This window comes from Mesoplodon bidens (genome assembly GCF_964165515.1).
Source record: "Mesoplodon bidens genome assembly, contig: HAP1_SCAFFOLD_816, whole genome shotgun sequence".
In the NCBI taxonomy this organism is placed as follows: Eukaryota; Metazoa; Chordata; class Mammalia; order Artiodactyla; family Ziphiidae; genus Mesoplodon; species Mesoplodon bidens.
The window spans coordinates 96888-124574 of NW_027672554.1; the positions used below are offsets into that span (position 1 = coordinate 96888).

Consider the following 27687-nt stretch of genomic DNA (forward strand, 5'->3'; position numbering starts at 1 on the left):
CTGCGTGTTCCTGCTCCCAACCTGGTGGCTGTCAGCCCATTTTCATTTGGCGACTTCCATCTCACGTCCCAACAGAATTCTGCTTGAATCCCCTGATGTCACGCATCTGTTCATGGATTCAAGAGGTAGTTGTTGGGCTTCCCGGGTGGCACAGTGGTTGAGAATCTGCCTGCCAATGCAGGGGACATGGGTTCAAGCCCTGGTCCGGGAAGATCCCACATGCCGTGGAGCAGCTAAGCCTGTGTGCACAACTACTGAGGCTGAGCTCTAGAGCCCACGAGCCACAACTACTGAGCCCACGTGCCATAACTGCTGTGCCCACTGTGCCGTAACTACTGAAGCCCGCGTGCCTAGAGCCCATGCTCTGCAACAAGAGAAGCCACCGCGATGAGAAGCCCGCACACCACGACGAAGAGTATCCCCTGCTCGCCACAATTAGAGAAAGCCCACATACAGCAATGAAGACCCAACAGAGCCAAAAATAAATAAATTAAAACAACAGCAACAACAACAAAAAAAAAGAGGCAGTTGTTGTGCGCTGCTCTGAGTCAGGACCCATTCTGGGTGTGACAATACAGCAGGGAGCAAAGTGGCAAAAATCCTTGTCCTCGTAGAGCTCACATTCTAGAGAGGAAGACAGTAAATGGCATTTATAGTACATCAGACTGTGGTGAGTGCGTCGGGGAAAACGGCAAGAGGCTAAGCTGGGTGGGGGGTCAGTTTTAAATGGTGTGGTCAGGGAAGGCCACACTGAGGAGGTGACACTCGAATAACAGCCAAGGGTGGTGAGGGTGCATCACACACCAGTCAGCCCCTTCAGAGGACGGGCACCTGGGGAGGCAGGACAGGTTTTCCCTCTGTTCACTGTGTTATTTCTAGAGCCTAGAAAAGTGCTCGGCACACAACTACTGAGCCTGCGCACTAGATCCCACGGGCCACAACTACTGAGTCTGTGCTCTAGAGCCTGTGAACCACAACTACCGAGCCCACGTGCCACAACTACTGAGCCTGTACTCTAGAGTCCACGAGCCACAGCTACTGAGCCTGCACACCACAACTACTGAGCCTGCGCTCTAGAGCCCGCGAGCCACAACTACTGAGCCCACGTGCCACAACTACTGAGCCTGTGCTCTAGAACCCGCGAGCCACAACTACTGAGCCCGTGTGCCTAGAGCCTGTGCTCTGCAACAAGAGAAGCCACCGCAGTGAGAAGCCCACACATCGCAACGAAGAGTAGCCCCTGCTCGCCACAACTAGAAAAAGCCCATGCGCAGCAACGAAGACCCAACGCGGCCAAAAATAAATAAAATAAAATAAATGTATTTTAAAAGAATTATAAAAAAAGGAAAAAGAAAAAGAAAAGTGCTTGACACACAACAGATGCTCAGTATTTTTTGAATGTGTGACTGGATCTGGGAGAGAGTATCTCAGACATAGGAGCAGCGAGTGCCCAGGCTGAGGGGAGAGTTTGTTCGCGGGGCAGGAAGGAAGCTGGTGTGACGGAGGGGATGAGTAAGGGGGGCCGCAGTAGCAGGAGGTGAGGGAGGTAAAGGTATGGGGTGTGGGTCTCATAGGGGCTCCCCGACACCTTTTCAGGGGGGTCCGTGAGCTTAGCACTATTTTCACAATGATACTAAGCTGGGAATACTTGCCTTTTCCCCTCTTTTCTGCTCACGAGTGTACGGTGGAGTTTTCTAGAGGCTGCATGATACGTGATACTGCAGCAGATGGAGTGCAGGAAGCAGATGTGGGTGGGAATCCAGCTGTCTTAAATAAGCCAGACATTGAGGAGATTTGCAACAATGTAAAAACATTATCACTCTAATCACTACATTTTTGTTTTGGAAAATATTTTATGGAAAAAATGTTAAATACTGTGTAATGGATTGTTTTAAACTGAATTAATATTGAAATTTTTCTTAGTTTTAACTTCACATGCAGTAAGTATTGATAGATCTTTGGGTTCTCAATATTTTTAAGAGTATAAAGTATGAGTCCTAAGACCAAAATTTTGTGAAACACTGTTGTAGGGCCTTGTAGGCCATGGTAAAAATGTTTGTTTTAATGCTAAGATGGGAACTGCATCCAGGACTCTGGCTGAATCAAACAAGATGCTGAAAGATAAAGATAAAGATAAAGATAGCTGAAAGGTCCCAGTGGGTCTTGAAAGCAAAGCGCATAAGTATGGGGGTAGATTTTAGAAGCAGCACATTAGTGATAAAGATTTGGGGGTTCTGTGCGGTGGTGTCGGCAGTGAGGGGCACATTCCAGTTGAGCTCTTTTCTTTATAGTTGGGGCTTACATTCTGCTGGAGAAGATGGACAATACACAAATAAGTCACATACACTATGTCAGGTCATAACAAATGCCACAGGAAAAATGAAGCAAGGTGAGGGAGTTAAAGAGAAATGGGAGGTGGGTGCTCTTTCGTCTGTGGCGGGGTCAGGAAAGGGTTCTCTAACGAGATGATGTTTGAGCAAAGCCCTGAAGAATGTGAAGAGGAAGCTGTGGGGAGCTTCCCTGGTGGTGCAGTGGTTAAGAATCCCCCTGCCAACACAAGGGCCATGGGTTCCAGCCCTGGTCCGGGGAGATCCCACATGCTGCGGAGTAACTAAGCCTGTGCGCCAGAACTACTGAGCCTGCGCTCTAGAGCCCGTGCTCCTCAACAAGAGAAGCCACTGCAGTGAGAAGGCCACACACCACAACGAAGAGTAGCCTCCGCCCACCACAACTAGATAAAGCCAGTGCACAGCAACGAAGACCCAACACAGCCATAAATAAATAAATAAATAAATAAAAACAAAAGCCGTGTGGCCATTTGGTGGAGAGCATCAGCAGGGAGACCAGGCATGCAGAGACCTGGGTGGCCGCTGCTGGGAGTACTTGGTGAACAAGAAGGAGGCCAGTCTGGCTAGAGCCTAAGGAGTGTAGGGGACGGGAGTGCGGTGGGTCACTCCGGGCCTCAGAGGCCAGTGTGAGGACTTCCAGATTTAACTGTGAGCCGGGAAGCCGTGGAGGCTTAGAGCAGAGGTGTAACCTGATTGGACCAACATTGAGTGAATGCTCAGGCTGCTATTGGAAGACATTCGGGGGAGGTGGGACTGGGACGGTGGCAGCAGGGAGGGGCTCTGGAGGAACCCAAGGGAGGGATGACATGACTTTGATGAGGGTGGGGGACGACATGGTGGAGAGTGGTTGGATTTGGTACTTTGAAGGTGGAACAGACGATAGTGAAGAGCTGACTATGGGATGTGAGAGAAATGAGCATAACTCTAAGGGTGTTAGACTGAGCAGCTGGCGGGGTGTTGGTGTCATGTGCTGAGATGCAGAAAATACTCAGTGGGGATCGGACTGGGGACCAAGGTTGCGTGCATGTTACGTTTGAGATGCTTGTCAAAGTTCCGAGTAGAAATGTCAAATAAGTGGTTGGCTTTACAGGTTCAGAGGAGGGAAAATAAAGTTGTGCACCTGTGACGATCTCTATGTAAAATGGATACTTAAACCCACGGTACTGGGGGACATGGAGGGCAGAGGCTTTCAAAGTGGATTGTGTCTCATTAATGGGTCATGAAAGCAGTACAGTGGGGAGCAACAACTTTAAAGAATGAGAGAACAGACAACGTCAGAATATTTCAGTAGTAAAGGTAACTTGTGACATTTTTCAAAAATTACATTTATGGGGGTGGGCAGTGGGGGTGGGATGAATTGGGAGATTGGGATTGGCATATTTACACTAATATGTATAAAACAGATAACTAATAAAAAATATCAAATAGAAGTGGAGAGCAAAAAAAACAAAGTACGCAGTCTGCTTCCCCTAAGCGCTACCAATATAATTTGTATTTAAGTTGCTTACGTGCAGTCTTGAGCAGTAGATTCTAAAAGCTACAAAATTTTGACTGATTGAAATTAAAAACAGCTTTATTGTTAAGAAAAATTACATTTACATAAACTATATATAGAGAGAACTGTGTGTACGGTTTAAAAAGTTAGGAAGCCACTGTTGTTCAGGGAGTGGATGTAGATTGAGAAGAGACCCAAAGATTAAGTGACCCCGTGACCATTTCAACATGCGAAGGGTGGGGATATGAGGGGGACCAGTAAAGGACACAGGAAAGTATCTGTAGAGGCCAGAGGAGAACCAGGAGGGTGGTGTCCCGGGGCCGCGGAGAGGCGTGGTGGGCTGTGACTCGAGCTCTGGGCTGGTGGAAGAAGCTAGGCTTGAGAATTGGCCGCTGGACTTGACAGTGTGGCAGTCACTGTGTCCTTGGTGAGATGTTTATGTGCAGCAGTGGGAATGAAGCCTCATTGTTGTAGGTTCAGGGACAGTGGGAGAGGAAGTCACGAGCACAGCACAGACAGTTCTCCTGGGGAGCGGGGTACACTGGTCAGAGGAGATGGGGACGGGGCAGGGTTTTTAAAGATGAGAGCCTACGTCAGTGGGAATAGTTGTTTGGGGGAGGGACTGATGCAGGAAGAGAGGACCAGTGCAGGAGGCAGTGTGTGTGGTTGAGTAAGGGGGGTGGGATCGGTGCACATGGGTTGCTTCACGTGGGCGTGTTCATTGTCACGGAAGGAGAGCAGTTGAGATGGGTATCGACGTGGTAGAAGGAGCTTATGGAAGAATGCTGAGGTGAAGAAACTGAAGCCACGTCAAACGAGAAGAAATGGTTGAGGGAAGTGAGGAGCACATGTTTGGACGGCTGGCCCGTAAAAGAGGAACCAATTTTGTTCTGGGTACTTCCAAGGGGGAGTAAAAAACTACGGGGTCTTCTACCTAGAAATTGTGTCCTTGGGAAATTAACATTTCAAGCTGCTCAAAGATGGTGAAGACTGCTTCACAAGGGAGAAAGCCGCCTGTCAGTGCAGCCCTTTGTGGGTTGTGGTCGGTACACAGAAGATGCAGGTGTGGGGTGGCTGCTCACCCTGGGTGGTCCTTCGGATCTTGACCATCGTATATTTTGTGATTCATGGCAGTTGGTAGTAGGCAGACCAGACAACTGAAAAACCCCAGATTCGGTGCCACGTTAACCTCTTGCCAGCAGTTCATGTGTTTACAAAGCTTTTGCTGCAGGGTCTGCCCCGGGGAGCAGGAGATACCGGAGGTGTTTCCCTACAGCTCCACAGCTGTCCTTGCGGGAGTATCGGTATCCTGTTGGGCTGCCGCAGCTTTGGTGTTCTCTGAGCCCCTGTCCAGCAGTGGCCCTCGAGGTCACCCTGCACAACGACCAGGCAGACCACTTCCCGAGTCAGCACAGGTGCAGGTGGCTGGGTAGTCCTCTAGTCGGCAGAACCTCACTGAGCACCTGCTGTGTGCCGGGAACTGGGTACACAGTGCCGAGCTCCGTGGCTTGGGGCCTGCCCTTGTGCAGAAGAACAGCTTTTGGTTGCGCTCTCCCACAACCTCAGTGAGCCTCCCTCTCCAACCAGAGGCCCTTTCCTTGCCCTGACAGCCTGGATCATAACAAGGCTCTCAGACTTGTGGGCAGGAAGGGGTTGGTCTTTTGGTCTCTGTCCCTCAGCTCTGGACCCTTGGTAGTGAGTAGGTTGAGATTCACCTCCTGTCCTGCCCTGGGTTTCTGCAGCGAGTGGAGTAGCACTGGGTGATTCAGAAATGCTTTGTGATCACCTCCTGAGAGGGGCTGAAGATGGCTCAGGTGCCAGAGCTGCTGAGGGATGCAGGCTACGGAGTGCTCAGCCTTTCACCTGCCACTCGGAGGGTCACTGTGACCCCAGAGTGCCCTGACCTCCATTTCAGAGGAGCCCATACAGCGATGAATTGTGAGAAGAGAAAGAATCTTGTATCGTGTGTCCTTGCTAATAAGTTCACCCGGAGCGCTCTTCCTGGAGGTTCTGGATCGGGGATGTCGTTCTGATGAGCTCTTGTTTCTCAAGCTGTGTTCTCAGGTGGTTCTTCCTTCGAATGGCTCTGGCCTTGGGCTCTGGATACAAAACCTGGCTGCACCGTTTTCCTGCTGTGTGACGTTTAAACGTCTTTAAGCAGCAGTTTTCCACCTGCAAAATGCAGGTGGTAGATTGTGGTGACGGTGGAGATGCGGTGTGGATCTGACCGCCAATAAGTATTCAGTGTTGGCTGTTTTCACTGTCACTGACAGTCCTTGTATCTTTCTTGTTTGAACATCTGAGTTTGGCAGGAACTTGGCCATCCGGGTGTCATCCTTTAGCCCTTCCTGCCCAATGCCATTGTCACAGCTTCTGGGACGAGTGGAGTGGGGGGGGTGAAGAGTGAGGGAGGGACAAAGGAAGTTTTACAACATTTTTCTTTCTTTCAAAAGACAGAGCTGTCTGAGTTCTCTCATTCTGTTATATGAGTAGCCACGTATTTAGCTGAGTATAATAACCTTTTGTTGATGGGATTATCAACGACTAGATAATAACAACACTCCTGCCATTTACTGGGTCTTGCTGTGCACCTGGCACTGCTAAACATTTTGCATTCATTACCTCAGTTCCTGAAAAACCCTGTGATTCATTGGACATTACCTTCACTTTGCAGGTGAAGATACTCTTCCTGAGACACTGGGGCTGGGGCATTGTTCTTTTTGACTCTTTGTTTTCCCGGGTTATTTGGGACAGACATTGGCATTTGCATCGTCATCAGCCATTATGTTTACTGGTGTTTGGCTCTGACTTGGACTTGTTAGTGTTTGCTTGGGGTGACAAAGGCAGAGGTCATTTCTTTTCTTTTTTTTTTAAAGTTATGTTTCACATATATATTTTTTTGACCCTTCAATATTTTATTTTTTAATGATCCCATTTATATATATTAAAAACATTTTTTATTGAAGTATAGTTGATTTACAATGTTGTGTCAATCTCTGCTGTACAGCAAAGTGACTCAGTTATATACATATATACATTCTTTTTTTTTAATGTTCTTTTCCATTATGGTTTATCACAGGATATTGAGTATAGTTCCCTGTGCTATACATTAGGACCTTGTTGTATATCCATTCTAAATGTAATAGTTTGCATCTACCAACCCCAAACTCCCAGTCTATCCCTTTCCCTCTCCCCCTCCCCCTTGGCAACCACAAGTCTGTCCTCTATGGGCAGAGGTCATTTCTGACTCCTTGGTCAATTGTGTAGGTGTTTTTCCTGAAGAAATAGGTTGCTATCAAAGAAAATAAAGTAAAAAGTTTTGAGAAGATACAACATTAGGGGTTAGCATCTTTCAGAATTGGAGACTTGGAAGAGAACCCAGAGGTCCTGGTCCAGGCTCTTCTCAGACCCCTCTAGAGAGGGCCGTTCCACCTCCTAGAATAAGGCAGTGTGAGAATCCATAACAGAAGCGCTGCATTCTTGCTAGTTGCTCCTCCCTGCCCAGGCTGACTGTGTTCTTAGACACCCCGTTTTGGTGGCACATTAGATAGAACTCTCCTCTGTACCATCCCCCCGCCGCGGGGGTATCTCCAGACAGACTCCCACTAGGGATTCTTTTCCCTTGTCAACTCCACAGAAACTAGAGTGTTCCTACTGCAGGTCAGGCAGAAGCTGCAGAGACCCGGTCCCTGCCCTGATGAAGCCTTGAGGTGGTGGAGGAGAGAGCCATTCCAGTCACTTGCTTGCGGGATCGCAGGCGCGGATGAGGACCGGCGCGTGGGACCAAAGAGCAGATCCATGGAGTGGGGAGGGGCACGGGGGCTGGTTCCCGACGTCCTCAGCGTCCCGTCGAGTGTCCATTAGATGCTAAATAGGCTGGAAAGTCAGGGAAGCACTGAGGATGGAACCAAGGTGGCAACGAGAATTGTGAGGACGACTCTGCTTTCCTTCCTGTATCTTGAGCTTGCTTCCTTGGGACCTAGAGGACCTTGTCTTGCGGCCATGAGAGATGAGAGCCCTTTGGGACAGGAGCTGGGAAGCAGTTGGGGCGTTGAGGAGTTTGATTCCCAGACAGTCTGACTTAATCAGGTGCCCCAGGCGAGGGACTCGGTGTCCCCACCCACAGATGGTGGTGGCGTGAGCGGGCCTTTTGCGGAAAGACTGACCAAGAACTCAAGGCATTTGGCTACTTTGGTCCTTGTTTCTGTAACACATGAAGGAATCTCTGTAATCTGAAGTGCATTTGTCATCGAATTTTCCTCCTAATGACATTGTAAAACATGTCTTCCTATCTGCCTTCCTTCTAAGGTCTGTTTAGACAAGTCACGCCTCTGACTGCATGGGCTGGGAAAGGAGCATTTCATAGATCTTTTGTAAGAGTCAGATTTGCACATATGCCAGTATATTAGTGGTGCAGTGGCTAGGGAGAAAATTAACCAAACTTGGCTCTGATTTCTTACTCTTGAAGTATAATTCTTGTTTTGTTGTTTTGATTCTCTTTCCTTTTTCTATTTTTAAAGATAAGTCTCCCCCACCCCTCAAATAACCACCCATCTATTCTAAGAGCTAGAGACTGAGTGTTCTCCAACCAGCCATGAGTCAGTGACAACCTTTTACTCTTATAAATAGAAACATAAACTCTGTTCCTGCATGCACTTCATAGGCTGTCTCTCTAGCACTTTCCTCCACAGCCAAGGAGTGTGCTTCTGAGTCAGCACTCAGCTGCTGTGGGACGGAACTCGCAGGCAATAGTTCCATTGCCGGTGGCAGAAGTCGCACTGACGTGCGGAGAGCGGGCCCCACCTCTTCCTCATCTCTCCTCAGGCTCCTCCCTTCTCCCGTCCCTTCCTTCCACACCTTGACTTTTCAGTCCTCAGGGTTTCTGGCACCTTCCGGCCAGGTTCCCTGGTATGTAGGCTCCTGCGCTTATGACTGTTGATTTTCCCTGGCTAGTGGGACGTGCAGCACATGGGGGTGGTCCAGGAGAGGCCCGAGGAGCACGACCTGGGCTTGACGTTCAGGAATGAAGGCATGAGGCCGATGGCGGGAGCGGCCCTTCTGCCGTCTGCCCAGCTGCTCTTAGCGTGAGCCCAGCGCCGGGTAGTCCCCAGGCTGCACGAGGCTGTCCTGCCAGCAGAGCTGCAGAACAGACACTGGAGTGTCTTCTGCTACGGCCACTTGGCTCGCAGAGGGGAAAGCTGAGGCAGCCCGAGGGAATTGGTCTTGTGTAGTCTTACCTCGGGTGCCTGTCACATTGTTCCAGGAACCAGGTTCCCGCTACTTATCTGTTGTCATTAGTGACCTGCAGGTGGAACTCTCTTACACTGGGCACTTACTCCCCGTCTGCCTCTTGCAAGCAGGCTCTCTGCAGCTGTCCGGGAGCGGCTGGAACCTGTTCATTTGAAAGTGTTTTGCATCAGCAGAAGGATTGGGGGCCAGTTATTAATGAAGGTGTTCATCTGTGGTGAGGTTTGATTTGAGCAAGTGCTCAGCTCTTTGGAAGTAAATGTTTGTTTCAAACAGGGTGGGCTACAGCCAGCCAAGGGGGTGTGAGCCCACACATCAGGATTCTTCTTTGAAAATAAATGCCAAGACTCTTAGGGCGGGGTGAGACAGGGGAAAGGCCTTTAGAAATGCATGTCGCAGGATCTTGAGCGTGTTGGTGTCAGCTAGAACACGGTGGTACCTCGGCCTCCAGATCCTGGCAAGGGAGTGGAAGGTGGCTGCTGCTGTTTAGGAACAAAGAAAAATAATTTTCTTTCTTGACGAGGGGCAGAGAGATCAGAACCGGTGTGTTCAAAGCTTTCTGAACACTGTGACTCTGGTGGGGTTCGGGAGAGCCGTGCACACAGGTGGAGCACGCACGGGCAGGAGCGCTGGCTGCACGAGCACAGCAGATAAAGCTGCAGAGGCCCCAACGGGCAGCACCCGGGACCCTTGTTTCTAGTCGTGGGTTATTACCCTTTCTTCTGCTTCTGAATGAGCATGTCTGGTTTTCTGTGCCACTTAAAAGCCGTCTTTTGACTACCTGCAGTTTCTGAGATGAGCATTGACTTGTAAGAAGAAGAATGGGCTCTTTTTAGAAACTTTAAAATATTTCTCTTGCTGCTTAGCACTACCTAGAATAAACTTTTATTTAGGGGAAACTGTAGGTTAGTTCCAGGTAATTCCATTTCTTGTTGGACTCCTGGCCACGTCGCTATTGGGACAAGCTGTTGTTTAGCAGTGTGCATAGGAGGGGTTGTTGAGTTAGTGATATATTTGAGATGAGAAGCCAAGTCAGTGTGTTTCAGGTAAAGAATTACCATCTTCACCTCGGCCTCCACAGAACAAGTGCTGTGTCTGTTGACACAGAAAACACAAGAGGAAAGTGGCAGTTCCTCGTATTCAGGTATTGCCTTCTCTCAGGAAACCACCCACACCTCCAGTTGGTTCGAGTCAACCTTATAATACATGGTGAAGTGTGGAAAGAAGCAGAATCTTATTCCTGCTTCCCAAGGGGGCTTCTCCTGCCTGTAAGAGCTTCAGGATGGGATGTGGGGCTCTTCCAGGCCTGGGGAGGCAAGCAGAGGGTCTCATCAGCACATAGTTTGGTGGCTCCCTTTGCCCTGGGCTGGTTCACTAAATAGCAGGTCACTTCTCACTTCCACCCCTCCTCCCCCCAACACAGTGCGTCAGCAGCTCCCTTCCTCCATCCCCTGCCATCTCCACGAGCAGGTCCTCTTTAAAGCAGAGCTCGGGCTCAGCCCTGTTTGTCACCCGGTGGGAAGTCGCCTGGAGCCCCGGGCCTGAGTCCTGAGGCTGGGAGGGTTTTCCCACACTGAACTCGGGGCATCCACTCTCACCTCGTCTCACACGAGGGAGAACTGAGGCCGAGTGGGGCAGCCCGGGCCCGGCGCGCGTGGACCCAGGGCCGAGGTGCTGCTCGTCTTGTTGCCCTGCCCTGCTTCTCTGCTCGCCCTGTCCCGCTTCTCTGCTTGCCCTGTCCCAGCCTCGGGCCCTTTGCCTCCCGCCCCCAGCAGCAGTTCTCCGCAGTGATGACAAGTAAGCGTGGTACAGACCCAAGGCAGGGAGTGGGTGAAGGAGTGCATGCGGGGCCCCTCCCTTCTTGAAGCTTCTCCCAGCAACCGTAGGCTGATGGGTGCTGGAGGTTTTTGATAAGTAGGAGGTATAGACGGCATCATTACTGCTGTCAGGTTTCTTTGTGGGCAAAATGGAATGGCTGTAAAATCCTGCTACCTGCCACGTGCCGTCCTCATGGCAGGACTTCAGTCCCTGAACGCCGACCTTGGCTCTGCTCTCAGACCTCTCCGCTGTGCCTCAGAAGCTCTTCAGGGCACGCTCATCCTCGGCTGCCAGCTCCTCCCTCGCCGAGTCCAGATCTCCCCCGGAGCCCAGGGCTCCCCCGTGTGGTCTGACCAGCCTTCACAGGTCAGCTACCACCTGTGTGCTGTGCCCCACCGAGCCGACTCAGCCGACAGCCTAGTGAGCCCTCCCCTAAGGCAGCTCAGCTGTAACAGGGCTCCCACCACAGGTGAGGGCTTCTGTCTGTAACCCCTCGGCCTGGGCGCACCACTCACTCCACAGGGAACATCCCCGACCCTTTCATCTGTAAGAGCCCCTTGCAGGCCTTCCAGTCTGCTTCCTCTTCCACGTCCTGTGCTTCCTCCCTGCCTGGCTGACACGAATTCATCCTGAAACCCTCAGCTGTCATCCCTCAGGGGCTCATCCTGGACGAGGATCCCTCCCCCACGACGTAGGCGCTCTTCCCCTGTGTTCCCACATCCCTTGAGACTCTTTCTCTCTGACACTTAGTAGGGCACATCTAAGCTGTTCACCCGCTAAACTGTAAGATCCTTGAAAGCAACCGCAGTCTTCCTCATTTCTCTATCCGCGGTGTCTCAGACGGTGCCTGGAGTCTAGAGGACCGGCAGCTTATTACGCTCGTGTAACGAACGCCTGCAACACTTGGAAAGTGCACTCTGGAAAGAGTTATGTCTCCTAGAAAACATTTCTAGATGCAGCTTTGGATTTGCTAACCGTTCCTCTTTCTTTCTTTATTAGATTAACGTGACGGCGTCAGGTGGATCGACAGCCCCCCACCGCCCCATTTGTCAGGGGCCTGAGAGTGGGGAGACATGGAGGAGCGTAAGAACGAGGCGACGAATCGGGCTCACATCCTCTTTGACCGGTTCGTGCAGGCCACCACTTGCAAGGGGACACTCAAGGCCTTCCAAGAGCTCTGTGACCACCTGGAACTGAAGCCTAAGGACCACCGCTCCTTTTATCATAAGCTCAAGTCCAAGCTCAACTACTGGAGAGCCAAGGCCCTCTGGGCAAAGCTGGACAAGCGGGGCAGCCACAAAGACTACAAGAAGGGAAAGGCGTGCACTAACACTAAGGTAGGGGCGGCCGCCCAGGCCCTGGGCACTGACCCAAGGACTCAGCTGGAGAAGGAGAGAGCATTGGGTGGAGGTAGCCTGGTGAGGACAAGGCTGCTTAGGCCACAGCCTAGGGAGGCCGTCAAGCTCACACTGCAGCAGAACTTTGTGGATCCACCACCTGTGTTCATTCATTCGACTGTTCTGTGTGCCCCGTTCTTATCCTGTGGATTCACGTAGGAACATTCGGGGTTTCAGCTACTGAGAACAACCCTGAAGTCAAACACCTTAGGAGTTGTTTGATTTTGCTGAGGCTCTAGTTGAATCTCAGACTGTTAGGAGGATGCAGGCCTCTGAGCAAAGAGGTAGCCAGGCCCTGTCCGTGTCCTGTCTGACCGTGGCAGCCTGGTGCTTGGCAAAGTCATTGTTCCAGACTCAGCCTCTGGTAAGGTGTAGAGTATTTGCCAACTTGGGGATTTTTTTCCCACAGGCTTCAGATCTCTTTTCATCCATTTTCCAGAGGTCGATCTTGATAAGCAAGGGCTTTGTAAACCAAAGTATTTCTTTTGCTTTCTTCACAATCTAGAGAAATAGAGTTTCCATGAAACAGGTAGGCCTGGGCAAAGACCCGAGATGCCCGGTCACCTGTGCAGGGGGAGGCGTGGGGAGCGGAGAAAGGTGATACATTCCTGCTGTCCTCCTTGGTAAGAGCACTTACTGTGAGAAGTTCGGAAAAGCTAGCAGGGAAATGAAGTTGCAGATGACTTTGTGACTGTTGTTACTGTCCTTTCAAGAGCCTTAACTTGCCCTGTGTTGGTTTGCATTTGGGTAGACATTCATTCATCCACAAAATGCAAGTAATTCAAGTGCACTCTAGAGTTGTATATATATACATACATACATACATACATTTATTTATTTATTTATGTATGTATGTATGTATGTATGGCTGGCTGCATTGGAGGGGCTTCCCTGGTGGTACAGGGGTTAAGAATCTGCCTGCCAGTGCAAGGGACATGGGTCTGAGCACTGGTCCGGGAAGATCCCGCATGCCGCGGAGCAACTAAGCCTGTGCGCCACAGCTATTGAGCCTGCACTCTAGAGCCCACGCTCCGCAACAAGAGAAGTCACCGCAATGAGAAGCCCGCACACCACAACGAAGAGTAGCCCCGCTCGCTGCAACTAGAGAAAGCCCGTGCACAGCAACGAAGACCCAACACAGCCAAAATTAAAAATATAAATAAATAAATAAATTTATATGGGGAAAAAAAAAAGAATAAAAGGAATTGGAAGCCAGAAACAGTGCATGTCTTTCTTCTGAACATGCATGCCAACGAGTTAAGATAAGTGTGCGGTCTCACCCTGAGTACTTCTCTAGAATATGGATCTTCAAGATCATTTCCCTGGATTTTCAGTCTAAAGTTGGTGATTTTAGAACTCTTTTCTGCACATAAAACTTTGGCTCTTGAAAATTACCACCTTGGAGTCTCTCAAGTGGTAGGTCCATTCCAGGACCCTAAGATTGCTTGGCTGTGTATTTAATGATCTGTGCCTCTGTGGACAGAGATCTACTTGACTTAGAAAACTTCCAGAAGGTTTTCTCCTGTTTTTGAGAGATGAGATGTGATCTTCATATTGTGTGTTGATGTGAGGACCCAGGTAAATGTGATCTGCAGGTGCCACGTCTGAGTTTCTGTCCAGCACTTACAGTTAAGTCTCCTCCATCCAGAGCGCTCACAGCTTTTCTTTGAAGCCATTGCAGGCACTCCGCTCTGACCCGGATGGGTTTGAAGGTTTCTTGGTCATGGGGAGAATAGCCCTACTGGGGGGCTTTAGGGAATGGTGGTTATGCGCTCAAGGGGTGCTGCCTTCGCCCTGAAAGCAGTTGTGTTTTTCAGTGTCTCATCATTGGAGCTGGCCCCTGCGGTCTCCGCACAGCCATCGATTTATCCTTATTGGGAGCTAAGGTGGTCGTGATTGAGAAACGAGATGCCTTCTCCCGCAACAATGTCTTGCATCTCTGGCCATTCACCATACACGATCTGCGAGGCCTGGGTGCCAAGAAGTTCTACGGCAAGTTCTGTGCTGGAGCCATCGACCACATCAGTAAGTAAAATCAGTTCTCCTGTAGGATCCCACCCCTACCCTCTACTCTTTTTTCAGGAGAAAGAGGCAGGCAGATTACCGGAGGCATTCGTACTCAGAAGCCAGTGTGTCCTGACATCCTTAGTATCTATTGTGTAGAAAACACACTCAGCTTGGAGTCAAAATACCTGCCCTCCAGTGGTTCTGTAACCTGAGATTCTTTTTTTTTTTTTTTTTTGGCGGTATGTGGGCCTCTCACTGTTGTGGCCTCTCCCGTTGCGGAGCACAGGCTCCGGACGCGCAGGCTCAGCGGCCATGGCTCACGGGCCCAGCCGCTCCGCGGCATATGGGATCCTCCCGGACCGGGGCACGAACCCGTATCCCCTGCATCGGCAGGCGGACTCCCAACCACTGCGCCACCAGGGAGGCCCTAACCTGAGATTCTTAACTGCCAGTGTGTCTCCTATGAAATTAGTTCAGCTTAAGGAATTCTAACATCCTGAGCGCTTACTGAGCACCAGCAGTGGGTGGGATAGGATTGGGGCTGGGATAGGATTGGGGCCAGGCTAGGAAACAGACTGCCAGTTTGGGCTTTGACCCTCTGGTGGCTCTTGGTCCGATGGGAGAAGCATGAGGTATGCAGCTTGCTGTGGTGTGCCAGGTGGGTACTCTCCTAATGTGAGAACAAACACTCTGGGGATGGTCCTGGGGAGCCACAGTGATGGAAGAAGCAGACTCCTAGTCTGGCTGTGAATGGCAAGTAGATAGTGGGATCCCTTTGGCCGAGTGGTTCTCGTGAGGTCTGCAGCGTGGAGGGCTCCTGCTCTCCTCCTGTCCCCTCCAAGCTCAGCCTGGGCTGTGCTCGAGGCAGTAGAAGTTAATGCAGATGGTGCTTTTGTTTGCATGCCGCTCTGAAAGGCGGTTCAGAACAGACTGTTGTCTACATTATGAAGTTGAAGTCTTGTCTGTTGATCATCATTAATGATTGCAGGACAGCCTTATCAAGGAACTGTTGTTCTGAGCTCCTCAGATGTGTCCTGTAAACATTCAGCTACTCAACCCTTTGCTCTTTGAAGCAGTTGTGCCAGTTTATCAGACACTGGCCAGCAGATGCCACATTCCACCGGCAGCAGAAGCACTCTGTGCATCTGTCGGGCTGTAATGGGTAACAGCCATCTGCAGGAATGAGATGTGTGCTGGCAGGGGATTTAACAAGTCTTTGGGGGTGTGACGTGGAATGGTGGAAAGTGGGGGAGATAGCCGAGACGGCTGCGTGGAGGACTAGCACATATTCCTAGCACATTGGTCGCAGCCTGTAGGCAGTCGGTGTTAACAGTGGACCGACGTCAATATATCAGCGGACTTGTCTGCCTTGTGTGTGGCAGGATTTGTCTTGGAGCTGAGAGGGTCCCACATCAGGGCCCAGACTTTCTCTCAGTGTACCTGGGCCCATCTGTGTCTGACACCTGGGAACTATCCATTGGACACTGAACAAATAAATAAGTCTCACTATGATAATGAGCAAGATTTTCCATTATTTTGAGCCTTAGTTTCTGCAGCTGTAGACCAGTGGTGGGAGGGGAATGGTAAGAGACTAAGGTTGGTTTGAGGGATCCCCTCTCAGCGTGTAAGAGTGTGTGAAGATCAATGAGGGAACAGGCTGAGAGAGAGAGATGCCGTGGGCAATTCAGGCAGCAGGGAAGCCCTTTGTATCCAATTGGAAGCACCCCTGGGGGTGCCTATCTTCTGCCTCCTGTGGTGAGTCCTGTCAGGATCGTAGGTGCTGCTCGATCACTGTGGCTCTGTGTCATGGAGGATGGAAGGGACAGTCTCCTTCTGTCTCAGAGCTTTTGAGAGGTACGCTTGCGTGTCTCTCTAGAACACCTCTTGCACTGAATTGTATTTGCCCTTGAGAAAGAAAGGAAGACGCTATGGAGCATGGCTCGGAAAAGCCGCCTGCTGTAGGTGGCCTTGAGCATCTGGATAAACTCTGCATTGGTGGACGGGGGGACCGGAGCAGTGATGCTGACTGGTCCTCTCTCCCCGGTGGGCCCTCACTCCTGTAATCTTCCTGTTCACCCAGGTATCCGTCAGCTTCAACTAATACTTTTGAAAGTAGCATTGATCCTAGGCATTGAAATCCATGTCAATGTGGAATTCCAAGGACTCATGGAGCCTCCTGAGGACCAAGAAAATGAACGTGAGTGAACAAATGAAGGAGGGATAAAAGGGCCTTGAAGAGGTGAGGAAAGATGAGATCCAGGGAGAAGAGAGGAATCTGAGGGTTGTTTTCAGAGCTAGTTAAAGGGGTGTCTCCATTTGCACGGCCTGTGTCTTTGGAGGAACTTTTGACTTAGGAGGAGGCCTCTGACGTAGTATTAGACATTACGGGGGCTTGGATTCGTTATAGGAAGTCGTGTGGTGGGGGCGTTCCTTTGTGAGCCTTCCTTGAGGCTTCTTTCTCTCTTTGGTTTGTACCCCATGCTTTTATGCCTGGTGTGTTTTTGGTGTGGGGTTTTGTACAGTCTGCACACCTGGGTACCTAGAGATGTCTTAGATGTATGAATGGGTCTGGGTGATAACCTTTATTTTGACTTTCGTCCACAGGGATAGGTTGGCGGGCCCTGGTGCACCCCAAAACCCATCCTGTATCAGAATATGAGTTTGAAGTGATCATTGGAGGGGATGGCCGCAGGAACACCTTGGAAGGTACGGGTAGCGCTCCTCTCTCCTTCACCTGCTTCATGTGGAGGAGCCCTGCCAAGAGTTTGTGTCTTCAGAGGCCCCACTCCTGAGAACCCTCACGCGTGCGCTGCCTAGGCTGGGTGAACGGCAGGCCCCACCTTCGCCCCGCCAGCTGGTACTGGGCCACTTCTCCAGGGCACAGGGAGACAAGCCACCCGTGAGCAGGGAACATTGCAGGATTAAACCTAAGTTACTAAAGCAGACGGCGTCCCTTTTTATGAAATGGAACCCCTCGTACTGAGTACTGTTCTGGTCCATCAGATTTCCAGCGGTGTGTTAGTTGTGGGTGACTGACGTCTTTCCTGGATTGTTACAGTCTTTGGGAGGTAAACACCTTATTTCCAGATAGAGGAGAGCTGCCCTGAAATCTTCCCATTGATTCCCATCCCCCATATTCCCTAATGTCTTCCTCGGCACCCCTCCTGTGTGACATGATCTTCCTTCTTCAGCCAGCTTTGGCCACCTCTGAAAATTTCTTTCCTTCCAGGATTTCGTCGGAAAGAATTCCGTGGAAAACTGGCCATTGCCATTACAGCAAATTTTATTAACCGAAACACAACAGCAGAAGCCAAAGTGGAAGAGATCAGTGGTGTGGCTTTTATATTCAACCAAAAATTTTTCCAGGAACTGAGGGAAGCCACAGGTTGGTGTCAGTGCCTCCACAGCAGAAAGGATAGAAATTGAACTACCGCCTGTGATCTTTCTCTAGGAGGGTCTGGCCGGGGGGTCGTCACTGATACTGCTGTGTTGTTTGCCCCTCTGCTCCTGCCTCACTCCCGCGCTCCGTCCTGAGCGTTGTGCTGTCTGTGTCTCTGCCTCCCACTCTGGTGTCCTGTGTCCTCATGGCAGGGATGGGCTGCTCCTCCCGCCCTTCCCCCTGCCTGGCTCTGCATGGTGGTGCCTGACGCCGTCGGCTGTTGGAGGGGAGCTCTGGTTTGTTGAGAACCTGACTGTAGGTGTGGAGTGTGTCTTCTTTTTCCTGAGTTTGTTTGGCTTTGAAGTAAACCACGTGCTAGATAGAAATGAGGTTGTTGTATGATAGCTTGTGAATAGATGGATTCACTTAGACATTTTGCTGCAACAGAAATGTGTGGCAAATTCCACTTACCTATTTTCTGGAAGAACATGGTTTCTTCCCACTGCATCTGTTTTTCAGGTTAATCGAATTAAAGAGCCAGTAGTGCCCTCTGTACTTCCAGGCATCCAGTTGTCTGTCCTGCCTGTGAGAGTCTAGGAGATTCCCCCGCTGCCTTGACGAGCATCGAAGAGGTTTAACCTGAGAACTGACTCAAACCCTCTTACTAGAGGTTAACCTCTCCTTTCTTCGCATCCTTGTGTTTCTGCTTCTGATTGATCGCTGTTGCTCGGATAACAGGGTGTCAGGTGAATGCAGAGCAGTGTGAGGATAACCAGAGCTCCCCCGCTTTTTGTGAACAAATGTACAGGAAGTGAGGCTCAGGCTCAGGTGCCTTTTCTTACTTTCTCTTCCCCCGTCTGGAGTTCCACGACCCTGGCCTCTGGGGGCCAGGACAGTCTCTCTGGCTGCCCTAACCCGCCTTCATCTCAGCAGAGCCCTATGTGCACGTTTGTTCTCTGTTGCAGGGATCGATTTGGAGAACATTGTCTACTACAAAGATGACACACACTATTTTGTTATGACAGCCAAAAAGCAGAGTTTACTGGACAAAGGGGTGATACTGCACGTGAGTCACGGATTTCTTTTAAACCTCTTTTTATGTTGTACTGGGTCATGTGATTACCAAGAGAAAGAATTTTATTGTCTGATGAGTTTTTCCCTGCAAGGGGATGAAAATGAGTGCCTCACTCATCTCCTGGGACCATGTACTTTGTACTCCTCTGATGTATTTTAGTTTAACTTAAAAAAAAATCTTTTATTATGGAAAATTTCAAGCGCGAACAAAAGTGGAGGGACTTGTGTAATGAACCCCGATGTGCCTATCATCCAGCATTAGCAGTTGTCAGCACGTGGCCAGCACTGTCCCAGGAGTACCTCAGCCCACTCACCACTCCCAGTTTGGGCTGTGCAAAAGCAAATCTCAGATAGCATTTCATGCATAAATATTCATTTTAATTTCAGGTGATTCTGTTTGTGGTTATGATGAGTTCCATATATGACCGATTATTGGTTGGTTAATAGGTCATCTTTTGGGAGGGGGTTATAGAGGGAAGGGAGTTAGACCAAGAAGCAAAAATTGGTGTTTATGGGAGCCTGAGAACGGTTCTGGTCTTACTGCAGGTACGGTTACAGTGCCTGGATCAGGCTATATTTGGACCTCTTTATGGCCTGACAGGGAGGGCTCTTGTTCACCCAGAGCCAGGGCCAGCTAAGCCTTTTTTCCAGATGACTAATTGTATGACATTCCCTGAGATGATGGTCAGAATATGGACTCGAGAACCACAGGTGGATGGTTCCTTAAGGAGAGTTTCTTAAATCTTATTTGCTCTTGTTGGTCTGGATTTGAGAATTAACTGTCCCTGTGTGATGAGTGGAGAGAAGAGGCACCAGATGCGGTGATCCAGGCCTGTGCGGTTCCCAGCGCAGACTGGCGGCTGAATTTCAGGATATCCTTTGTCTTCGCAGGATGATGATGAGTCGGGTGACTTCACTCTGAGTTATGGTGCTGCCTTGTCTGCAGGCGGTGCTGGGGAGCTGGGAGCTGGGAGCTCGTGGGCCTCGTGTCTGTGTCTCAGCCCCGTGGCCCTTTATGCGTGTGAGGAGAACAGGACAGAGCAGTGGGCACAGCCTATTCTGCCAAAAGCATGAGCAAGATATATTTAGTTGGATGCTCTATCAGTGAGAAATAGCTGGTGAACCCATTGGTACGCCTTGGGGCTAAGCTAAGGCTTAGAGCCCGTGGTGGCCACTTACTAAGTGTTGAACAAACAGTTTCTGGGACCAACCTGAGTATTTGTGTTTGGCTTTTACATCTTGTAACGCCAGCGGAAAGTACCATCAGGGGCACTTGGAAAGCTTAGGTCCTGCTTGAGAAGAAAGGCTTGGCTCCTTGTGCCAGAAGCCTCCAAAACAGAAAAGGAGTTTCTCCATTCTTTCTGTGGAGAGCCCTTTTCCTCTCATCATTGTTTTTCTTTGTTGGTGGATTACTATGGGGCCTTTCAGAATCTTGTGTATTGTTTTGAAGACTTCTGTTCCATTTTCAGTGTATTTCTTCCCGGCCCCCAGGACTCCTATTGCCCCCACCTCCTCATCCCTTTGGCTCTGAAGCTTTCAGGTTCTTCCTTTGGGTTCGATGAGCTATGCAAGGTTGAGTGTCCCGTGTAGGTCCAGCTGCTGTCCAGAAGACGGTGATTGCTGATAGCAGCTTGAACTATGCATGCTTTTCAGTTTACAGAGTACCATCACGTTAAATCATGGATTTGGTATCCAGAGCAACCCCGTGAGGTGGAGTGGACTAGACTGAAGAAGCAGGGACTTGTCCCAAGTAAATGGAGGAGCGGGGGCTCTGTTTCTAGGCGGCAAAACCTGTGTTCCTTTAGAAACAGCCTCCCCCCTTTCCTTTTGAATGTGCATAGAAGACTGCTTTTGGAACAGGGAGGGGAAGGCTGCGGAGCGAGGTTCCGTCTGGCACGCGCAGCATGGCTGTGGCCGGCGGGCTCTTGCGCCCCTGCCTGGGCGTTTCCATCGAGCCTCTTCTCCCTCTGGAGATAGGACTACGCCGACACGGAGCTCCTGCTGTCCCGGGAGAATGTGGACCAGGAGGCCCTGCTGAGCTATGCCCGGGAGGCGGCCGACTTCTCCACCCAGCAGCAGCTGCCCTCCCTGGACTTCGCCATCAACCACTACGGGCAGCCCGACGTGGCCATGTTCGACTTCACGTGCATGTACGCCTCCGAGAATGCGGCCCTGGTGCGGGAGCACAGTGGCCACCAGCTGCTGGTGGCCCTGGTGGGGGACAGCCTTCTGGAGGTGAGTGCTGAGCAGCGGGAGGTGGCAGTTCAGGTTGGAGGCCTGGCGAGGGGGCATCGCACTGAGGGGCAGCTCTGGGGTCCCAGCTGGGGAGCGAGTGTCTGCGCTGCCACGCGGTCTAGTGTACAGGGGAGGGCCCCAGGCCACGGGGAGCCTAGGCTTGCCGCTGTGGGTGGCAGTTCCGAAGGCTTTGTGACTTGCCCGTCTGCAGGCTGTGAAGTAGGGAAGGGAAGGGCAGGGTCAACAGCAAACTCTTTCTCTCCTCCTTAGTTTAGTTTCCCTCTTTTAAAAGGTAATTCAGGTTAATTCTTTGTTTTCTGTTTCTGTAGCCTTTTTGGCCAATGGGAACAGGAATAGCCCGGGGCTTTCTAGCTGCTATGGACTCGGCCTGGATGGTGCGCAGTTGGTCTCTGGGAAGGAGCCCCTTGGAAGTCCTGGCAGAGAGGTAAGCGGAGGGGCGTCCTTCCGCGGTGACACAGGAGGGTCAGTGGTTTGCTCCTCAGGCAGAGTTCAGGTTTCTCTTTCCTTCTTCATTAATGATGTTTTTATATTTAGGAGAGGGAAAGCAAGATAGGTATTCATAAAATCATAGAAACCTAAAGATTATCTAATCTAAGTGATGTTCTCTTATCCCTTTCAAATCAAATTTGTTACTGATGAATGGTATCTGAATCCTTGTGTAACACTGAAGGATGCTCTCTGATTCCTTTGTGACAGCTACATGAACAAATATTCGATGGCCCAAAGGTTCATTCGTTTTTTTCCCTAAGACGGCTCTAGTAGCCCTTAGTCGTCTTTAACTTCATTCGAAACCATTTTGTTAGATTGTATGTGACACAGCTGTCATATCAGCCTGCATTTAAAAAAAGACTTATTGGGGCTTCCCTGGGGGCGCAGTGGTTAAGAATCCGCCTGCCAAGGCAGGGGACACGGGTTCTAGCCCTGGTCCGGGAAGATCCCAAACGCCACAGAGCAATGAAGCCTGCGCGCCACAACTACTGAGCCTGCGCTCCAGAGCCCTCGAGCCACAACTACTGAGCCCGCGTGCCACAACTACTGAAGCCTGTGCGCCTAGAGCCCGTGCTCCACCACAAGAGAAGCCACCACAATGAGAAGCCCACGCACTGCAACAAAGAGTAGCCCCCGCTCGCCAGAACTAGGGAAAGCCTGTGCGCAGCAACGAAGACCCAGCGCAGCCAAAAATAAATAAGTAAATAAAATAAAATTAAAAAAAAAAGACATCAAAATTGGTGAATTTTTGTGTAGCCATTTTAATATTGAAGATGGAAGAAAAAAGTAACATTTTCAGCATATTATGCTTTATCATTTCTAGAAAGGTAAAAACACAACTGAAGCACAAAAAAAGATTTGTGCAGTGTATGGAGAAGGTGCTGTGACTGATTGAACATGTCAAAGGTGGTTTGCAAAGTTTTGTGCTGGAGATTTCTCGCTGGACGATGCTCCACAATTGGGTAGACCAGTTGAAGTTGATAGTGATCAAATCGAGACGTTAATTGATAACAGTGTTACACCACGAGGGAGATAGCCAACATACTCAAAATATCCAAATCAAGCTCTGAAAATCATTTGCTCCAGCTTGGTTATGTTAATCGCTTTGATGTTTGGTTTCCACATAAGTTAAGCGAAAAAAACCTGCTTGACCATATTTCCGCATGTGTTTCTCTACTTAAACGTAGCAAAAAATTCCGTTTTTAAAACAAATTGTGACGGGCGATGAGAAGTGGTTTACTGTCCAATAATGTGGAGCGGAAGAGATCGTGGGGCAAGCGAAAAGAACCACCACCAACCACATCAAAGGCTGGTCTTCATCCAAAGGAGTTGATGTTGTGTATATGGTGGGATTGGAAGGGAGTCCTCTACCATGAGCTCCTCTGGAAAACCAAACGATTAATTCCAACAAGTACTGCTCACAATTAGACCAACTGAAAGTGGCACTCGACGAAAAGCGTCTGGAATTAGTCAACAGAAAACGCATAATCTTCCATCAGGATAACGCAAGACCACATGTTTCTTTGATGACCAGGCAAAAAGTGTTACAGCTTAGCTGAGAGGTTCTGATTCATCTGCTATATTCACTAGACATTGCACCTTTGGATTTCCATTTATTTCGGTCTTTACAAAATTCTCTTAATGGAAAAAATTTCAGTTCCCTGGAAGACTGTAAAAGGCACCTGGAATAGTTGTTTGCTCAAACAGATAAAAAGTTTTGGGAAGGTGGAATTATGAAGTTATCTGAAAAATGGCAGAAGGTAGTGGAACAAAAGGGTAAATACATTGTTCAATAAATTTCTTGGTGAAAATGAAAAATGTGTCTTTAGTTTTTACTTAAAAACCAAAGGCACTTTTTGGCCAACCCAATACATGAAAATAGTGCATTTAATCTTCCTGTCCTTAAACTAGAGAGACTTGTACTAATGAAATCAGTGCGGTAGCAGGGGATGTACTAACATAGGAGAAGAAATTAAAAGTGACTTCGAATCCAAAGGAAAACAACAAAGTGCTTATGAACATTGACTCTCAACTGTCAGACATTGTGAAGCAGATAATTGCAGATGCGGTAAGGTCTCAGATTCGCTTGCTAATAAAGAACAAGTGCCTTGACCAGAACTAGAGAAAGAGGATTTGCTGGATGAAATTAGTGGCCGATACCATTTTTTAAGTCTGTTACCTAAGGTACTCTGGGTAAATTTGGTGGCAAGTTTTTTTCATCAGTGATTTTCTTAAACATTGAATATTGGCCTACTTGCTGAAACAGCACAGCAGTAGAGTGAGGCTTGGCTCCCTGCCCACAGCAGTGGACTTGCCCTTCTCCTCGGCCCCTAACAGTCTGGTGCCTGTGGGATCGTTGAGATGGTGGGGATGGGAAGCCAGGGCTGACGTGGGGTTGGAGGCAACCCGTCGAGGAGGATTTGTCCCGCCCTGGACTGTCAGAAAACAGAAATATTATCCAAGGAGAGGGGGGAGCTCCTGCTGCTGTCACTGCTCTGAGCGCCCCGTTGTTCGTTGTTGCAGGGAAAGCATTTATAGGTTGCTGCCTCAGACCACCCCCGAGAATGTGAGCAAGAACTTCAGCCAGTACAGCATAGACCCCGTCACCAGATACCCCAACATGAACGTCAACTTCCTCCGGCCAAGCCAGGTAAGTGCCCCTGGCCCGTCATCCGTGTCCCGGCCACGGTCAGGACCAGTCAGACTCTGTGAATACAGGCGCACACAGCATTCCTTCACAATCCAAGCAGCCGTCTTCCTGAGGTGGCTGAGGGAGGCCTCTTCCATCAGCAGACTGATCAGCTAGGGCAGTGGGTTGTCTGGTGACCGGAGGGCTCTGTCCCGTCTCCTGGTTCCTGTGGACAGTGCAGGAGCTCAGCCCTCGTTCTCTAGTCAGGACGTGCAGCAAGCGCCTGCGTCACTGCCACCAGTCACCGTGACCCAGGGGCCGCCGCTCACCTTCCCTGAACTTGTTTCCCCATCTGTACCATGGAGGCCACCATCCCTGCTGCTCCCAGGATCGTTGTGCAGGCAGACAGCACTGGTCACTTGAGAGAACGTGGAAAGATAAGACCCTCCGCAAGTAAAAGATACTGCCGGCCAACTCAGAATGTCTAAAGCCTTGTTACTGCACTGAGATAACATTTTACAAAGCATAATAATCCCAGGGAGCCCAACAATGCTGAGAAAGCAGCCCATTCAAAGTATTTGCCTGTGTTCTAGAGTAATTTTTTATTCACTTGACATCTAGGCCTCTGTGTTTGTGGGGGAAACCCGCTGTCACTGGGCAGTAGTAATGGCCCAGCAGAGACTGTGCGAGGGCCCTCCGTGGCTGTCTCTGAGCACAGGTTCTTACAGTTCCCATGCATTTGTGTGTACGTGACCCACCGTATCCCAGAAAGGATTAAGGTTGGCGTTACACCTTCTGACTACACTTTGCCCAGCCTTCCACTTCAGTCAGTGTGCTCTCAGTCGGGAATTCATTACTTGGTATGTGATTTTCCTTCTTTACAACTTGTAAACTTCCTGCCAGGTGCGCCATCTGTATGATACTGGAGAAACAAAAGATATTCATCTGGAGATGGAGAACCTCGTGAATTCCCGAACTACCCCAAAATTGGCCCGCAATGGTGAGTCCTGGTACTGGCCTTTCCGCCGTCGAGAACGTTCTGTGTAATTGGCTGAGCTGTTGGCGCGCACAGTACTGGCTCTCATGTACATGGTTCTCACCGGAGGTGGTTTGCCCCCAGGGGATGTTTGGTCGTGTCTGGAGACATTTTTGGGTGTCAGGACTGGGAGGGTTACAACCGCTCTGCCCCTTGGGGTACATAAGTCAGCCCTACAGTGAAGGATCAACCGCCTAAAGCAGCACTGCTGTCAAGGCTGGGAAACCTGGTCTAAAGTGTCGTGAGGGTGTAAAGAGAAATCGGATACGGCGCTGTTGAGAGGGCGGGGGTGCGGACTTGGGAGCACACACGCAAACCAAGGTTTTGAGGGAAGGCTTTACAGAAGAAGCAGTGGCCTCTTAGCTGAGGACCACGACGGCTGCAGGACACAGTGATGGAGGCGGAGCCTGTGCGGTGTAGGCCCCTGAAGAGTTCTTTAAAAGGAGAGTGACCAGCCAGCTGCAGGTGAGCTGGGACAGAGAAGGGCGCTGGGGCATAGCAGGTAGTCTAGAAGGGCTGCAGTGGTCAGGCTGGCCGGTCCGGTGTTGATGCCGCGGATAAGGGAGACCACATCCAGTCCAGCTGTGCCCGTCCGTGAAGCGTGTGGCTTGACAGCATACGTAGCGTCTCTGAACTTGGGTTTCCGTGTGTGCAAAGTGGGGGTAACCATGCCCACCTCACTGGCTGTGAGGACTCGGGGGCATGTCGGGGGTGTTCGCTGCAGCACCTGGCGTGCAGCGGGGCATTAGAAGTGGCTGCTGAGAGCATAAGGAGCCAGAAGCACTGGCAGAGTCTGAACAAGGACTCGGGGCTGAGAAGATTTGAGCTCTGTCATGGGCATCTTGAATTTGACGTGCTGTTGGGATATCAAGGCAGATGTGACCACCAACAGGCAGCTGGAAACATTTTCATCTCCCTCCACTGGGGTGTCATCTCCTTGAAAGCAGAGAGTGTGTCTTTTATTTATTTATTTATTTTTGGCCGCACCGCACAGCTCGCGGGATCTTAGTTCCCCGACCAGGGATTGAACCTGGGCCCTAGGCAGTGAGAGCGTGGAGTCCTAACCACTGGACCACCAGGGAGTGCCCAGAGAATGTGTCTTTGTTCACTGTTATTCTAGAACCTGGAATGTTGAAGTCGTCCAGTACATATTGGATCAGTGGATACACAGACTTGGGAGACATCTGAATGAAGTGAATTTCTGAAGCCAGGAGACTTATGATGGTGACACCATCAGTAGTTCTCTGTGTCATTTCAGGATACATTTTCCCTGAAAGACTGAAGTGAAACGGGACTTTTAGATACGCAGTTTTTATTTTGTTATGTTCACAAATTTGTTACGTACAAATGGCTTAGTATAAGGTTAAGTGTTTTCAGCTGCTTAAGGTAAGGAACAGACTTTCTTGGACACAAATAGGAGTTCACAGATTTCTTCTAAATGTCCTATATCAGAGCTCTTCTGATGTGATCATGAAAAATGGTTTTTTATAAAGGCTGCTCGTGTTTTAGAAGACACATCAGTGACTGGAAAACGTCCCAGTATGTGTGTCTATGTGTTGAGTTTTTCAAGATGTGACCACTTATCATACTGAGTGCCAAGCCTGGCCTGGCGTCCTTGGCCTTGCGTGTGTGGTCCTGCAAAGTTTCTTCACTTGGCAGATTGCTCGGTACCTTGGAAAGTGTGAGAGCAAGTGTTTAACGTGCTGCTAGGTGGAATGGAACGTTTCTTCTCGGGTGCTCCCAATGTTACTTTGAAGAGAAGGCGTTTCCTCCGCCACCTGCCAGACAGCTCTCCAGGGAAATCTTAGAGCCATCACGTGTGAGGGTGACAGCTCAGCAGGTGGCACCCTTCCCTGTACGTCCCTGTCCTGGAGAGCGGCTGGGACCCTGGGCTTCAGCGTGAGAGGATCCATAGCATCCACTTGTGATCTGTCATTCTCTTGGGGCATGGACGTTGACCTCAGAGTCTGGATAAATTGGTAGTTTCTTGTCTACCATAAATTCCATGGGAATTCCCTGGCAGTCCAGTGGTTAGGACTCTGCAACTTCATTGCTGTGGGCCCGGGTTTGATCCCTGGTTGGGGAACTAAGATCCCACAAGCCGCGCCGCACAGCCAAAAAAAAAAAAAAAATTAAATTAAATTCCACTCTTAAGATACCAGTTAAATAACTTCTGACTTTTGAAAACCAGTGACGACTATTTTGTCCTTGCCTTCAGTATTTTTTCAACCTGGTTATGTGGATTCTCTATCAAAGCTACCAGGTGACCACACTTCCAATAAAAACATTGTTGTTGTTTTAGAGTCTGTGGCTCGTTCCAGCAAACTGCTGGGTTGGTGCCAGCGGCAGACAGATGGCTACGCTGGGGTGAACGTGACGGACCTCACCATGTCGTGGAAGAGTGGCCTGGCCCTGTGTGCCATCATCCACAGATACCGCCCTGATCTGATGTGAGTCCAGGCTCTGCTTCATCTGTATTCCCACAGGACTTGCGAGTGCCCTGCTTCCAGGT

At 50.0% G+C, this 27687-nt stretch overlaps 1 protein-coding gene across 8 annotated transcripts in view; it reads left to right on the forward strand.

The window, feature by feature from the left end:
• The window catches only part of LOC308610032 (F-actin-monooxygenase MICAL3-like), a 106786-nt gene that overhangs the window by 63280 nt on the left and 15819 nt on the right, over positions 1-27687 (forward strand). For all 8 annotated transcript variants that reach the window (XM_081259312.1, XM_081259313.1, XM_081259310.1 and 5 more), the window contains 11 exons: positions 11908-12245; positions 14123-14330; positions 16393-16509; positions 16917-17018; positions 17542-17697; positions 18657-18757; positions 20743-21000; positions 21330-21445; positions 24034-24160; positions 25043-25139; positions 27478-27625. In XM_081259312.1, the coding sequence (XP_081115438.1) occupies positions 11982-12245; positions 14123-14330; positions 16393-16509; positions 16917-17018; positions 17542-17697; positions 18657-18757; positions 20743-21000; positions 21330-21445; positions 24034-24160; positions 25043-25139; positions 27478-27625 (1694 nt within the window). In that variant the 5' untranslated portion in view covers positions 11908-11981. The remainder of the gene's footprint in view (positions 1-11907; positions 12246-14122; positions 14331-16392; positions 16510-16916; positions 17019-17541; positions 17698-18656; positions 18758-20742; positions 21001-21329; positions 21446-24033; positions 24161-25042; positions 25140-27477; positions 27626-27687) is intronic.